Source organism: Macrotis lagotis, chromosome 6 (genome assembly GCF_037893015.1).
Source record: "Macrotis lagotis isolate mMagLag1 chromosome 6, bilby.v1.9.chrom.fasta, whole genome shotgun sequence".
NCBI lineage: Eukaryota > Metazoa > Chordata > Mammalia > Peramelemorphia > Peramelidae > Macrotis > Macrotis lagotis.
The window spans coordinates 44,626,641-44,643,895 of NC_133663.1; the positions used below are offsets into that span (position 1 = coordinate 44,626,641).

The 17,255-nt window shown below is 35.3% G+C and overlaps 2 protein-coding genes across 8 annotated transcripts in view; one reads left to right on the forward strand and one right to left on the reverse strand.

Moving 5' to 3' along the window:
• P2RY12 (purinergic receptor P2Y12) overlaps positions 1–15,790 on the forward strand; it is a 54,273-nt gene extending 38,483 nt beyond the window's left edge. Inside the window, exons 2-4 of one of the 4 annotated variants that reach the window (XM_074191062.1) lie at positions 976–1,069; positions 8,089–8,380; positions 11,470–15,790. In XM_074191062.1, the coding sequence (XP_074047163.1) occupies positions 11,486–12,517 (1,032 nt within the window). In that variant the 5' untranslated portion in view covers positions 976–1,069; positions 8,089–8,380; positions 11,470–11,485 and the 3' untranslated portion in view covers positions 12,518–15,790. The remainder of the gene's footprint in view (positions 1–975; positions 1,070–8,088; positions 8,381–11,469) is intronic. The other 3 variants (XM_074191064.1, XM_074191061.1, XM_074191063.1) reach the window with 3 other exon arrangements.
• MED12L (mediator complex subunit 12L) overlaps positions 1–17,255 on the reverse strand; it is a 581,984-nt gene that overhangs the window by 84,328 nt on the left and 480,401 nt on the right. The window lies entirely within an intron of this gene.

Consider the following 17,255-nt stretch of genomic DNA (forward strand, 5'->3'; position numbering starts at 1 on the left):
TCTGGGGCCGGATTTGAACTCAGGTACTCCTGACTCCAGGGCCGGTGCTCTATCCACTGCGCCACCTAGCTACCCCAACTTTTCATTTCTTATCAGAAAACAACTACTCATTCTACATTTCTCAAATACATACACATACTACTTGTCACATATATTTGTATATATGTGTGCGTATGTTTGAATGTTTGTTTTTATATTACTTTTATTTTCTAACCAAAAAAATCATTTTTTAAAAAAAAGAGAAAACAGCAAAAGTAATCAGTATGTCAATGTGATCTAATAGCATGTACAATATGTTGAACACCCTTATTCTACCACCTTGTCAAATAAGGTGAAGTGCTTTCTTTTTCTTTTTTGAAAAATGGATGGATATCTTAATTTTTAAAAGAAAATTCTGGAAATCTGGAATTGTTTTTCACTGAAAGTCAAATTCCATGATTCTTGAGCTAATTTTCTTATTCTCCAAAGAAAAGATAAGAAGAAATTGCTTCACATGAAGAAAATGGACAAAGCTCCATTTATACCCCAAACTGGGACATGCCATCAATAATGAGAAAAACACGGAATATACCCTTCTTCCATGAATAGGTCCCTTAAGATTTGAAGGCATAAGCAGTGTATTGAATTTAATAATTCAATAATGCAAATCTACTTTTCTCAGAATTCTTGTAGCTTCTAATTTACTGAGGTAAAAAAATGGTTTACTGAAATCAAATTATCAGTTTATATATAGAAATCATAAATAGAAATTTCTCTAAAGGCCTCTTCCAGAGTAATTATTTTGACAACTGAAAAGACATTTTCAAAGCCACAATACTATGAATAATCAGTTAATTAAGTTAAATTCATAACCAAAACTCCATACCTACTACTGTTCAGACTGGGGGAAATAAAATCATAGTCTTGTTCCAGGTACTGGAAGAATGTAGAGTTTAGGTATGCTCATTCCTAATACCCCAGTTATCTTTTCTTTAGACCACTTCATGAAATCACACTGGGAGGTTTCCTCAGAGACCATCTAGACCACATGTGTCCAGCCCACCCTCAAAACCCATTCATGTGGGCCATGGTGAGTAACTGGAAAAAGAAGGAAAGGGAGAGCACATGGGCAAAAGCTGCAATATCATGGACCAGCTTAACCCTTAACTAACACAGATTAACTTTTCACGTAAATAACACGGTGAGGTCACATAGACCAACAGTGTTTGTTGTTGATGTTTTACTTTTTTGCTTTTATAAGAGATATACATATAGGAATTAGGCCCTTTATATTAAAATGTTATCAGACTCATCATAATTGCAAAAGACAACTTTACTGGATGCAGTGTGAATAGCTATTTTGTTACAGAATTTTGAGAATAGATTTCAAGATTTTAGAAAACACCATCAGCATTTGGCTTTTTAGCTACTCTATTCTTGGTTGACATCAACATATTGCCTGCAAACTTTGAAAATACGGTGTAAAGAGTTCCAACCAGATATGTAAAGAAAGACATTTTTTTTTTTAGGTTTTTGCAAGGCAATGGGGTTAAGTGGCTTGCCCAAGGCCACACAGCTAGGTAATTATTAAGTGTCTGAAACTGGATTTGAACCCAGGTACTCCTGACTCCAGGGCCGGTGCTTTATCCACTGCGCCACCTAGCCGTCCCAAGAAAGAAAAGTTTAAAGAAAAATTTATTCCTGTGTCTTTATCAGATTTTTATTAAGTTGTACTTGTCTAAAGAAAAACTATCAACATTTCACAAACATGCCCTGTTCATGACATTTCTTTTGGGGAGTAGATATATTTATGATCAACATTTTTTTTTCCTGTATGAAGCATCCAAAAAGTAAAAAATAAAACAAAAATTTCAGACAAGCATCTTGCAAATATTCACTGCTTTTTTGATACATCCATATCTAGTTTGCTAGAGGCTGTATCAAAAAAGTAGGCTCAGAGTTCAAACTGAAAACAGTATTTTTTTTTCTAAAAAAGCCAATGTTTTATTATACTCATTATTTTGTATTATTATTCCTTATTCCATCATTATAGTTTATTATTATACTCATTGGCAATATGGGTTACATTGTGGTCATAAATAAAAAATTCTATATGCAGCCCTTGACAAATTTTTTGTTGAGTGATGCAGCCCAGAAGAGCCAATAACAGTGAACTGTCATGATGTAGACCCACCCATCATTATGACAGCTCTAATTTTTTAAAAATTATTTAAAGTATAAATTTGTCTCTTTTTAAGCATCCTCATATTGCTTCTACTGATGATCTCTGGGATCCAACAGAATGAATCTACTTTCCCCCACAATGGGCTTTCTCTTTGTGGAGTTTAAGCAAAAGGAGTGATAGAAATTCATGGATTGAAGCCTTCCATTCTCATTGAGTACCCAACATAAGATAATGAATTTCAGGGTACTTTTCCAATCCCAGGGTACTTTTCTATAGAAAATAGATAAAAAAGAACTATTTGAAATGGGGCTATATACCTTTTTTTTTCCTCCTCTAAAGGAAATTAGTATATTTTAAATATCTTTCTTTCCTAAGAAGAAAACTACCATATTTCCCATCACACTTTAAGGTACTATGATCAATAATTTGAAATCAAAACACATAACATAAGAACATTTATTTTTAAATGGAATTTATGGGAAGCATCTGCCATTAACTCTTTTTTTTTGTTTTTTAGGGTTTTTTTTTTTTGGCAAGGTAAATAGGGTTAAGTGGCTTGCCCAAGGCCACACAGCTAGGCAATTATTAAGTGTCTGAGACCGGATTTGAACCCAGGTACATCCACTACGCCACCTAGCCACCCTGCCATTAAGTCTTCATTTCCAAGGAAGCATTTTTTTCTGTTTTCAAATTTTTTTCAAAGGAGCTTTATCTATTTCAAACATACCTCCTTAGTTAATATATACCTTGATATAATAAAGTATTTTTAACGTCTTGGAATTCCCTGACCAGAGCATTAGGTGATGCTTTGCAGAGATGAGACAAACTGATGGGAAAAGGTCAAATTATTATCAGGTATCTTAATCACTTTCCAGTTGAGGAAGCAGTTACCTTAGCCATAAGTCTGATATAAATCCTAACAACTAGAATGAGGAAGTTAGTTGACAATAGTCTTGAGAAACAAAGGCGAGGGAGAGAGGGAGGAAGGAAAAAGGAGTAAAGAAGAGAGACAGAGAGATACAGAGAGCCCTAGAGAAGTGTTACTTAAAAGAGATATGCAAAAATAAAATGAATCTGGAAGAACAAATAATCAAGAATCTCAGGGGAAATATTGAAAAAATGGGAAAAAGGAAACAACTTTTCACAACTGTGAAAGATTTCAAATCAATTTAAATCAATGTCTGCATAAGTCTGGTAGCCAACAGTGCTTCCTACCCATTGACAGGCAGGTAACAGACTGGAGGTGCATGGTAGGAGGTTCAATGAAAAGACTAATGTGGTCAGTTTAATTCTGCCTCAGACATATACTAGAAGTGCGACCCTTTTGGTAAATAATAGACCTCTTTCAGGTCCAGCTTCTTCATCTTTAAAATGGTGAACATTTTAGTACCTGCATTGCAGAGTTGTTGTGAGGATCTAATGAGATTTAAATGCTAGCTATTACTATGATATACATTTTTGGAAATGGATAATGGGTGGCTTTATTAACATCAATTATACTTATTAGCTACAAAATAAGGTCCTTTTTTGATCTGAGTGTTATGTGAGTTTTAAGAGAGAATGGGGTAGTCATAGTGATGAAAATATATTTAAAAAAAAACCCCTGAATAACCTATTTTTAAAATAGAAGAGAGCAGAAGTTCAAATGGGGTAGGAGACAGAGATCCATGGAACTGCAGAATAATGAATCCCCTGCAGTGGACATATTAATCTGAATTCACCCTATTCAAAGTGATAATTATGTAAAATATGGTAAGTAGTTCTAGTTCAAGGGAAATATTCTGACCAAATTTGAAATTTGAATAGTGACCACCACTTCATTATGCTCCTTAATCAGGACCTAAAACTTAAAAAATAAGTTGGATGACATACAGATTCAGTTTCAAATACATTCCTTCTGATATTTTTTATTACAGAGAGAAATTCTCAGATTTGTGATTCTGTCAAGTTCATAATAGATCAAAATAAAAATAATTTGACAGGGGAGAGCTTATTAATAACCAAAGTAGGTTATTTCTTTTTAGGTTTTTGCAAGGCAAATGGGGTTAAGTGGCTTGCCCAAGGCCACACAGCTAGGTCATTATTAAGTGTTTGAGACCAGATTTGAACTCAGGGACTCCTGACTCCAGAGCTGGTGCTTTATCCACTGCACCACATAGCTGTCCCCAAAGTATTTTGTTAACTGGAAATAGCTGAAAGAATTGGAATAAGGCAGTGGAAGTAGCTGAAAGAATTAGAACAAGGCAATAGAGGTTGCAAAACCCATCAGGAGATCCTTAAAAGAGGGATTGCTGATGAATGGCTACAGTGGAGAATCAGCCACTGATAAATGAATGAAATGGAGGGCAATGACTGGAAGGGAATTCAAGAGTATCACTTAAAGGGTATCAATGATCACAGGAACTCTGGACTTTGGGTGGTATGACAGTCCTTTCTCATACGTATTACACAAATCCCTTCACTGGCATCTTGGCCACACATTAGCCTTTTCTGCAAATGCTAAAAATAATTCCTAAAAAGGTCTTCTCTTCCTACAGCTGTATAAACTACTAGGTTTGTGAGGTATTACTTTGCCTACATTATAATTTAACAAAAAGCCATCGTTGGTGAGTAAAGTATGTTGTATGACTGACTGCTAAGATATAAAATGCATCAATGCAGGATGTATAAACTACAATTTGGAGAAGACTGACCCACAAAATATCTTGGTAGTTAACTAGAGTACCCCCTCCCCATCTTATCTATAATATTTTTGGCTTGTTATTGCTATCATTTTTAACATCAATGTAATATTTAGTTTTTTAATTAGTATTTACAGCTGAATAATTCCAACTATTCCTTCAACATACTCATGAAATATAAGAACTCAATAAAACCTATATAATTAATTTTTATGCTATCTTTTAAATTAAAGGATGTTATATTTGAAATTATATCTTTATAATAAGAGGAAAATATTATGGACCAATGGGTTAAGATAGGCACCAAGAGATGATTCAGAGCAACCCTTTTGCCTACAGGCAAGATGCCCCAGAAACAAAAGACAGGGCTTTAATGAGCCTAGCTAGACTTCTGATTTAAGAGATGAGAATCTCCATGATGAAATTTTTACAAGATCCAAAAGGCCTTACTTTGAGGAAGTTTTAAATTTATTTCTACCTAAGTCACTTTTCTGGCCCTACAATGAGTAAAGATAGATCATACTAGAGATTGTAGCACTTTAGCCTTAGGAATAAATCATTCAATACAGATTTTTCCATTGATACTACTAAATTATTGGTGCTTAGCTAATTTTCAAAGAATAAGAAAACTAGAAACTTACTTCTATTTCATTCAGTTTGTGGTTCTCTACTAACTACCATGTGAAAAATGAAATAAGGTACAGTTTTCTTCCTCTGAGAAATTATAACTTAATATGGATATCTTATTCGCCAAGTATATATACATTAATAATTACAGAATGGAAAGAATGACCATGGATGCAAATCAACTCAATACGGTGAAGCTGAAAGTGATTCTTTTCTACGTGACTGAAAAGATATTCTGTTTATTAGAAAGTATTTGGTGACTTAGACACAGCAGAAAGACTCTGTTCCTTTCTTTGGCTCAGTAGAGTTATTTTCAGAAGCAGACTTGGAACTGAAATCCTGTAACCAAGCAGTATTCATTTCCATCTAGAGACGAGACACTAAGCAAGCCAGAATCCTTCTCTCTCCCTCCCTCCAAAAATAGTGACAATGCACAGTTCATTATATTGTGGAGACTCTTTATCAAGAGAATTCTCAAATAGGATGGTGCATTTTTTTTAGTAAGATAACATCTTTCGAGAATTCTAAAGGGAATTACAAATTGTTGTTTTGTAACTAAATCCTAGTATAGATGACATATACACAGCTCTGTTTTTTGGTTTTCTCAATTGACTATATCCATACATTCGGCTCAGAATCTGAAAAGGTTCTTCAACCAATCAAATTCTCAATATAGAAAGTCTATAGTATGGAAATTTACATGATTGCACATATTAATATATATCAAATCGGATATCATTTTAGGAAGGGAAAAGGGAAGGAATCAGGGAGAAAAATTTGGAACTCAAAAATTTTAAAAATGAATGTTAAAAATTGTCTTTACATGCAATTGGGAAAAAATAAAATGCTATTAAAATAAAATAAAGAAAAACATTTACTAAGTCTAACTGATTACTTAGGGAATCTTTGTTATTTTTAGAGATAACTTTATTTTGGCAAATTGAGTTTCTTGAAGTTATGATTTTCTTCCATGTCTTGACTTTTTATTTGTATATTTTAGAGTACTTTATAAGCATTAATTAGAGCTTAAAATTAATCTATGAAGTTTTTAAAAAAATTACTTAAAAGTAATTGCAAAAAAGAAAACATTCTCAGTTTTATTTTAGAGGGGGGTTTATTAACACTCAGATTTCTCTAATCAGATGTGTACTTGGAAATAAAGTCCTATCCACAGGCAACCATCAGCTCAGAGGATCATGGATTCAGAGCTATATAGAGTACCCAAGAGAGCATCTTCTCTAACCGTTTTGTTTTATAGGTGTGGAGAATGAGGCTCAGAAAGTCAGGAACCCAGAATCACAGGGGAAACAGAGACAGCTTCAAACCTGGGTCCTATTTCATATCCAGGAAATCATGTTTGCTACCAGTGAACAGACCTGCATGGCACCCAAAATATACTATTCTGAACTGAAAACCCAAATTCCACTAAGGTGCCTCATAATTAGTGGAATTCTAGGTGGGAAAGAGCAAGGAGGCGAATGCTTTGCAGGATGGTTTTTGCATGTCTGTGAGTTTGTGCAAAATGTATTCCTCTAGAGAATAACCACAAAACTGAGTCATTATGTAACTAAAGATACGGACTTAATATGGTCTGAATTCTTTCTTATCTTATGTGACTCCAAAAGGCATAAGAATAAATAGCAATTGCCTAACAGTAACAGAATATCCTAAGGGTTTTTACAGAAACATGTTCCTGATACAAATTTTAAAAGAATTTATTTCTAATACCAAAGCCCACTGGTCTACTTTAACTTTTGGGTGGGTTTGCTCCAACCCTTTTCTGCTTTCCACAATGGGAAAGAAATCAGTTAGATTTTTAATATGCTAGGAAATAGCATTTTTTCCTTCAAAGTGTCCCATCTTCCTATCTCATTCTCTTTAAAAAATGTTTAAAAACTTAATTCCACTAATTAATCCACTAACAAATTGATGAATATGACATATTCCCAAATGATAGAAGCTTACTGATTGTATGACTGACTGTGACTAGGTCAGTAGATCTAAATTTTTATAATGCTACCCCCCCCCCAAATTAAGCGGCTTACAAACACAAAGAAAGAACTACATGATGTATTCATGGTTAAATTCTATTCTAGAAAAACTAGAGAAAGGCTCTTTATACAATAAAGTCAGTAATGATAGAAAAGGCTTTCTTTCTTAATGTGATTGGGCCTTCTGATAGGCTATAATGTGGGGAAACTGTTCCGCTTATAAAGGAGTTCATGAAACACTGCTTCGGGGTAATGACATTAGCAGCCAGGCCCCAAACCAAAGGTAAAAGACTTCGCATCCCTCACAAGCTCTCATAATGCTGAGCTAATATCATTAGGGGCTCCAAGGTAATGCATCACACAGAGTCTGAACACAATTTCATCACTTTTGGTTAAATAATCATCTGAAAGAGCAGAGGCCACAAACTGGAAGAAGTAGGTTTTATTTATTTTGAAACTGAAAAAAAAATACTGTCAGAAGAGTTTAAACACAAGAAGAATCATCTGGACAAAGTGTCTCTGTGTTAGGCTTGTAGAATTCAAATGGCTTTTTCAATGATGACCTCTCATCTCCCTCCCTCCTTTCCCCCCTCCACCCCATTCACCCGCCTACCCCCTCCCTTAGCCAGGAAATAAAAGAAGAAGTGGGACAAACAGTCCAGCGGCCGGTCAAAGCCCTAGTGTGGCTTCTGCACATTTGGTTTTAAAGGTAATCTTGGACACTAAAGAAGTCATCCCGTTCTCTCTAGAACACCCAGGATTAGACTAATGAAGCCATCTGTATCCTGAACAAGCTTTGTCATCTTTAAAAAAAAGGGAAGGAAGAAATAAAGAGCAAAAGACCAGATGCTTCTCTCCAAGCAGGATTAACACCCAGTGACTGAATAAATTCAGATCCTTCAGAGCCCTCTTCCAGAGTGAGTAACTTTCTATTTAGAAGCACATTGCATTACATATGTTGCAAAAAAGAAAGTTTTAGAAAAGCTTTCATGATATAAATCATATAAATATATTATATATATTCAAGTATTATCTATATGGTATTATTATATGTGATGCTACTTTATAGAGCACCTGATAAATAATGATATAAATATGCATACACAAAGAAGTGAATTTAAGTTCATAGATAGTACAAGTTTGTATTGTATTATTTCTGTGGTGTTAAAGGAAAACTTCAAGAGTCTTCTTAAAAGTTAAAAAATGATGGCTTATATTAACATCACAACAAATGACTGAGATTGAAGTATCAAAATATTAAAAGGGTTTGATAAGAATATTTTGGAACTATTTTTTAAAAATATAAAATCTTTTTACTTATGATTGGAATCATAAAGTAAGTTGAATTATTCAAACCTCTGCCTTCAGGGCTGCAAACAAACGTAAGTAACATCACTAGACAAGGAAGAACAGAGACCAGCTGTTCTTGCGGTGGCCACACTTATCTTTTTCGATAAGGTACTACTGATCTTTGTCTTCTCGAACTGTGAGAAAAATCTCTGGGCCACAGAAGATGTTTAGAATTGTTAGTTAACTATATCAACTAGATTAATTTTAGAAATGTAAACTATGCTTTCAGTCCCATAAGAATGATTTAGAATTCTCTATTACAACAATAAAAAAATAGAATTTTCTGTATTGTAAAACGTCAAGCTTTTTGTAGTGGTCTAAGATAAAATCCACTATTACAAGATTAGGAATCATTTCAACTGATGATTTCCCAATATGTCCCTACCTGATAAATAGATAGATGCTTCAAAGCTATCAGCACCAGGTCTAGTGGATAGAGGGCTGACCTCCAGCCCATTGGTTCAAATTTTAGCTCTGGCCATCCCAGAGGCTTGCAATACTACAGACTAAAAGCTTTCAAAATAGGATCCAAGAAACTAGAGATGGTTTCTGAAATTCTGTCAAGGGTTTGAATGTCATTTTAACAATAATATCAAAATGTTTTATGTCTATTAAAATGTCTCCCTTTTCTGAGGGAGGCAGAATTTTTTTCATGTTTTTCCAAACAAAACAATATCCTGCAACATATTGAATGAAAAAGTAAATATGAGAATTAAGTTATCTTAAGATCTGCAAAAATCTAACTAAGTTTTGCTTTGGAAAGTATTTTTTTAAATAAAAATCCACTTCTTTAAATAAACTTATGTTTATTATTCTTGCTTTTTAAGAGAACCAAAAATACTTTAAAATTAGTTGTCTGAATCTTTAATAGATTAAATTCAGGGATAAATCATATAGACAGAAACTCTTTGGGGCCTTCAATGGTGCTTAAGACTGTAAAGGGGCCCTGAGAGCAAGAAGACCTTGAGGACTACTGATCAAGAAAACCAAGTTGCACTGGTGGTCGTTTTCTCCCCTCTACCCAAATTTATAGTCTCAGTGCCCATGATATAAAGGTTACATCATTTCTTCAATGTGTAGATTGAAATTTCTGGTCCATGACTTTGGGGAGGGTCTTTGAGAGAGCTGTGTTCTAAAAATTCATCTCCTTGTGTACATGCTGGTGAGGAGTTTCTTTCTGACCTTGGAGCTCATTGACATGCTGACTAACAATGGCCCAGCCTCATTAGACATGCTGGAGGTTAGGCTCCAACCCCACTGTCTTTGCAGACTAGGGGTCAATGCCATCACTAGGAATCTTGGGAATAGCACACAGTGGAGGAACACATGGTAGAGGAAGTTTTATCAAAAACATAAAGCTATTATTAAAAGGTGAGCTTGATTTGTTTTTCATGCAAAAGACAAAATTCATTTGTATTTGAATTCTAAGGTATTGGATTACACATCCAAATGATCCTTTTTATTTTTACCCCCACCCCCACTGCCTCTAAAGCTCTCTAAAATAAGACAGGTTGAGATGTAGCAGAGAAGAGTAAAGAGAAGTATAGCAGGCTTTAGACAGTCAGGTTTACCTGAGTTTGAAACCTGTCTCTGACACTACTTGTGAGAATCCTGGTGCCCTAAGTAACTATCTAGAACTCCAATTCTGCAGTGCTAATCTGCAATGGCAAGTGATGATCTCTCAATATTGAAAGAGATGAATTCACAGGTCTGGAATAAAAAAACAAAATAACATACATAACCTAAAAAGCCATTATTCAGAAAGTATTTTGTTCCATGATGAGGTAAACAAAGTATTATATAAGCACATAAAGTTCTCCAGAATAATCTTGAGTTTTCCAATTAAACATGTTCCATTCATTCATTATTTTATCATTTATCTATTTTCAAACTGAAAAAGTGATCAAAGGTTTTAAAGAAAATATGCCGGGGCGGCTAGGTGGCGTAGTGGATAAAGCACCGGCCTTGGAGTCAGGAGTACCTGGGTTCAAATCTGGTCTCAGACACTTAATAATTACCAGCTATGTGGCCTTGGGCAAGCCACTTAACCCTGTTTGCCTTGCAAAAACCTAAAAACAAATATGCCTCCAAAAAAAAAATCCTCAAGATCTGAGAAGGGGAAAAAAGATTAAGGTGATCCCAGTTCAAATAACTTTCCTCTAAAGCAGGGATTCTGCACCCTGAAATCATCATAAGATAGAAAACCGGAGGCAGTCCTTCCCAACTCATTATCGAAGCCTTTCTTTCAATCATCACATTGCATAAAAAACAACAAACTCAGTCCATCATACACTTTCAAACATGTGGAGTGCAAATGAAAAGACATGCAGACAGCCAATTCCAAATACAATTTTAAAACTTAAATTCAATTTATTTTTATTAAAAGAATTAAAACCTACAAATCTAAGCAAAATCACATTTAAAAATATTTTCATAAAATATGATATATTAATAGAAATCTATATATTGTATTATTTTATATACATTGTTTATATATAAATATCTAAACATTATATTTGCATATAATGCAATTTTTATAAGTATATATAATATTGTATAAAAAGATATAAGCTTATATATAATCTAGACAAATCTGTTTATATATAACATAATATGCATATATATACATATATATATATATTTTTTTTCTTTCCAGAGGTGAGAAGGGGGAAATGAGTGACCTCTACAACATCACTAATGGAACTGGAAATAATAGCCTTTGTACCAGAGACTACAAAATCACCCAGGTTCTTTTCCCCCTGCTCTACACAGTTTTGTTTGTTGTTGGGATTATCATGAATAGTCTGGCAATGGGAATCTTCTTCCAAATCCCCAGCAAATCTAACTTCATCATATTCCTCAAGAACACAGTCATTTCTGATCTTCTCATGATCCTGACTTTCCCCTTCAAAATCCTCAGCGATGCTAAGCTGGGAGCGGGGCCACTGAGGGCCTTTGTGTGCCAGGTCACCTCTGTCATATTCTACTTCACGATGTACATCAGTATCTCCTTCCTGGGCTTGATCACCATCGACCGCTACCAGAAAACTACGCGGCCGTTCAAAACATCCAACGTCAGCAACCTGCTGGGTGCCAAGGTTTTGTCCGCTGTGATCTGGGTTTTCATGTTCCTCCTGTCCTTGCCCAACATGATCTTGACCAACAAGAAGCCCATACACTTGACCGTGAAGAAATGTGCCTTCCTGAAGTCCAACTTTGGTCTGGTGTGGCATGAAATTGTCAACTACATCTGCCAAGTCATTTTCTGGATCAATTTGCTCATCATAATTGTATGCTACACACTGATCACAAAAGAGCTCTATCGATCCTATGTGAGGACTAGGGGGGTGGGGAAAGCACCTAAGAAAAAGGTAAACGTCAAAGTGTTTATTGTCATTGCCGTCTTTTTCATTTGCTTTGTGCCTTTTCATTTTGCCAGAATTCCCTATACTTTAAGCCAAACCCGAGATGTTTTTGACTGCACTGCTGAGAATACCCTATTTTATGTGAAAGAGAGCACCCTGTGGTTGACTTCCTTAAATGCATGCTTAGATCCATTCATATATTTTTACCTCTGCAAATCCTTTAGGAATTCTTTGATGGGCCTGTTGAGACACAGAAATGCTCCTAAGATGTTCTCACCCCAGGAAATCAGAAACAAAGGGCAGGACAATAGCAGCCCATCAGAAGAGATCCCATTATAGAGTAAAGAAGCACTGGAAAAAACCTTGCCATTACTCTCATTTTGCTGAAAAAAAGCACTATATTAATAAAAGTATTATTGCAGGGGAGTTGATGGCCAAATCCACTGAAACAGAGAATTTTTTAGAAAAGCCAATATGATATATCATTAACTTTCAGCTATGACCTTTCAGTATTCTAAGCTATTGTTAATATTCAGGGAAGTAACCTAATGGAAAGGTAGGTAACAAACTACTGTATAACAGAGGCATAGAAAGATACAGACATTTTTTCCAAGGTTATATAACGAATTAAGTATCATACACTATCTGCTTTGATTTTTATTGATAAAGTTCCCTTATTTACAAAAAAAGGAACAGTCTTTGAAATAATTATTACTTAATAAAACTTACATCTGCTAAGGTATTAATTCCTATCTCAGTAACTGACTTAAATGTTTAAGTAGTTTTGTTGTTGCAAATGAACAACAAAGGTCATAGTACATATTCCGAGAGTAAACTATGAACATAAACTTGACTGGTGTAACACAAAATGAATTCTATTTTATCTTTAAATCTGCATTAAGCAAATGTCTACATTTCTAAAGAATATGTCCTTCACTGAATGGGAGTAGAGACATTAGAGAAAGAAAACAGGTGTTTCTCATACACTGACATTCAGTCATTAAAGCAATTCAGGAGAGTACAAAGTACCTTGAAACTGGAAATAGATTTTAGTCTGCAATTCTAACTGTATTTATGGGGTAAAAAACACTGTTAATGACTCTTAGGAAAATTGACTCATTTCCAGAAAATGTTATTTGATTTAATGGATATTTCTTAGTTTAATGTGGCTTTGCTGAGACACCACCCGCCCATCATAAAGAATGTAACTGTTAAAATGGTAATTGTCATCATCATTAGCTCCTTATTTACATACTATTATGCAAAGTAACTCAAAGATAGAACAGGCTTAACTGCAAATGATAAAAAAACAGTTAAAATTACACATGAATCTGTTCTCCATTTTTTCTTAATTACAACAATATTTTATCTAAATACATATGTATAGAACATTAAAGTACCCCTCTCCAAGACCTCATCAAGAAAGAATCAAAGGCTAACTCAATGGGGCACACAGTCTCTGGTAGGTTTGACAAGATGGAATGGCTTCTTCTAAGCACCTGGGCAAGTATTGACTATGCTGCAAGGACCAATCCAGTTGAGCTCAGAGAAGATCAAAAATTGTGATGTGATTTTTTTTTTGAGAACAGTAACTAAGGAAGGAAAGTGGAAGGATTCCTAAGTAGATACTGCAGAAGATTTAGATCTTTGAATATGTCTCTACATCTTTCAAAGTTGTTTCACCATAAAGCCCATTCTTTGAAGACGATTCAAAAATATAAAGATGAATGGGCAACAATGCATATGACTTTTGAAAATGATACTGTCAAAAAATTCAACTTAATAAACATTTACCTTATTAAGGACCAAATCTGTGGAAAACCCAATCAGTTCACTAGACTAACTCAATAGTGTGTTGTCTCACCTGATTGACCTTGTTACATTTTCTAAAAATGGAAAGCTATGAACTGCTGAGCCTTTGCATATGGTATACTGTTTAGGTTATACCATTTTGTTACAGAAAAATCTAAGTCCCTTTTTACACTCCACCCAGGAGATTTCAATTCTGAAAATCTAACCTAGGAATTCATATCAATAACAGTCCAGTGAGGAATAATATTTTTCATTCTCAATGAAACCAAATCATTACATTTCCTAGTAAATCAAAATTTATTTGATGTGCATGCATCATGAAGAAAGCACTTTGAATGACTTTTCTCATGAAAGGGAAAAAAGTTTTAATTAAAGGTAAAGCAATAAAGGTCTATAGAATTTTTGGGTACTTACTAATTATTGGCATATTAATTAAACTGAGAATAATGTTTAATTAAGAAAAAGAAAGGAAGGGGAAAATTTAGGTGATGTCAGAATAAAAATATTAACAAAATACATGTTTATTAAAAATGGTCAAAAGGAAATCAGAGAATTATCTTTTTTTATGTAAGAACTGAAAAATATTTTATTTATATGCCAGGTTATGTAACATGACTGATTTACATTAAACTATTAACCACTTCTCACTGGTATCTTTTTCTTTGAAAACAATATCTTATGAGTGACAGCTCTCAAGAGTTCTAGAGGTGAAACTCCTGGATGATGATAACTCAAACCAAATCCTCAAACGAGACCCATGAGAGAATAGGCAAGATGAATTGAGCCTCCATCCATCTCTTGAGAGATAAAAGTCCGAGGTATTCTTGACCATCCCAAGGAGAAAACTTTACTGGTAAAGTGGTCCTGGCATGTGGGGGCTCTTCAGAAGCCTACCTAGTGCCAGCAGGAGACCCAACTACAGGTTGTTGATCTCCTGGGCCATACACTGACATCAAAAACCTCAAATTTACAAGGTCTCTGTTGTGTTATTTATTTATTCTGTTAAGCATTTCCCAATTTCATTTTAATCTGATTGGCAGGCATTCTAGGATTCTGTGGGCCCCATGGGCTGGTGAGTCTGCCCCTCTGGTGAGAAGCTTCATTTTGAATGTGTAAATAAAGATTTCAGTTTATTTGTTATAAAAGGATTAGCCCTGCCCCTTCTTCCCCAAAATGGGGGAAGCAACTGATCCTGTGCTGAGCCACTGTTAATTGAAGTAGACTGAAGAGGTTTTAACTTGGGCTCAATAGATTCCCTCCAACTCCCCCAGGCCCAGGCTCTGGCAGTCCATGGATAAGATTTTTTTAAATTTTTTTTGCAAGGCAATGGGATTAAGTGGCTTGCCCAAGGCCACACAGCTAGGTAATTATTAAGTGTCTGAGACTGGATTTGAACCCAGGTATGCTTGATTTCAAGGCTGGTGCTTTATCCACTATGCCACCTAGCCACCCCCCCTAAAGCCACATTTGAACTCAGGTACTCCTGACTCCAGGGCCAGTGCTCTATTCACTGCCCCACCTAGCCTCCCCCATGGATAAGATTTCAAGGAATCTGTGAACTCTGACAGGGGAGCAAAACAAAAAAACAGTCTCCTTGCTTTCCCTCACATTCAGCCCTTTTCTTTGGCAATTCCCCACTTCTAACAAAACCCAGCACCCTTAGAGTCACTCAAGCTCATCACCTCATCCTTTACCTCTTCTTTGTACACCCCCCCTCAAACCTGTTGCAAAGGGACCAGTGCCCAGTGCCTACTCTCCTTCAGATCCCATTTCCTCTGCTCTTACCTGGACTCCTGTAACTTTTTGTTTGGTGGATACAATCAGGGTTAAGTGACTTGCTCAAAGTCACACACCTAGTAAGGCTGCATTTGAACACAGGTTCTCTTGATTCCAGGGCCAGTACTCAATTCATCATGTTACCACTTTACAATTTACATAGCTGCTTCCAGTCCCACCACTCTCCAATTCATCCTCTACAGAGTTGTCAAAATAATTCCTAAAGACACTTGTCAAACCATGACTCCTCTTAAATCTTTAGGGAATCTTACTGGCTCAAAGATATTTCATAGCAAGTCCTATGAAGCCACAATCTCACTCCAACTTTTCTCCTTATTTCATGTGACTATCATTCACAACATCTATATTCTGGTCCATCTGCACTACTAGCCGTTCCATGAACTTGATCCTCCATCTATTCCCTATTATTTAAGCACATTTCCCTCCTCATCTCAATCTCTCAGAATCCTCGCCATCCATCCTTCCGGGTTCTAGTCAGTGTTTGCCTCCTACAAGAAGTACTCTCTTCCCTTACAAATGTCCTTGTTCCATTGTCATAATCCAATCTTCCCTGCCCACCACCCCAGAAGGTAATGTGTGGAAATCAGAAATTGTTTTGGCTTTTATCTTTTGTAATTCATCTATTGTCTTTCACATAGTGTTTAATGAATGTGCACTGATTTGAGTCATTGACTTAGGGTCATAGAAGCTTGGTTCCCACTTCCTTCATCTCTACTCAACTCTTAGGGGATATGGCCCAGAAGACTCTTTAGAAGTAGAGAGAGGATATACTGGTGTTTGGTAATTTCTAATATGAATCATCAAAATGTAGAAAATTTTGAGTTGACTATATTCCCACATATACATCAATCAATCAATCAATCAAAAATCATCTATTAAACATGACAGACATTGTCAGTATATAATCTCTGCCCTCAAAGAGCCCACATTTCAAAAAATATATTTAAACATACAATGAAGTTAATCTATATTTTTTCAAAATTGTCTTTTTATCTGTGATTCTGGTTTTCTATTTTCTTCTGTGTATTCTTTTTTTCTTTTTTAGGTTTTTGCAAGGCAAATGGGGTTAAGTGGCTTGCCCAAGGCCACACAGCTAGGTAATTATTAAGTGTTTGAGACCGGATTTGAACCCAGGTACTCCTGACTCCAGGACTGGTGCTTTATCCATTGTACCACCTAGCCGCCCCCTGTGTATTCTTTTAAAAACATATTTCAACCATTCCATCCTCCACTACTCTATTCCTGTCCCTCCATCCAAAAGCGGGGGGACAGAGAAAAACAAAACTTGGTTTCATATATATATGCCTAGATATGCATATACTTGTACACATACATATATACATAGTCAAACAAAACAAATTCCCATACTGATCATATTTAAAATAAACATATATTCTGCATCTTGAGACACTGAATACAGGTGAATAGCATAGGTGTCCTATGAAACCATAACCAGTCACTACATGCA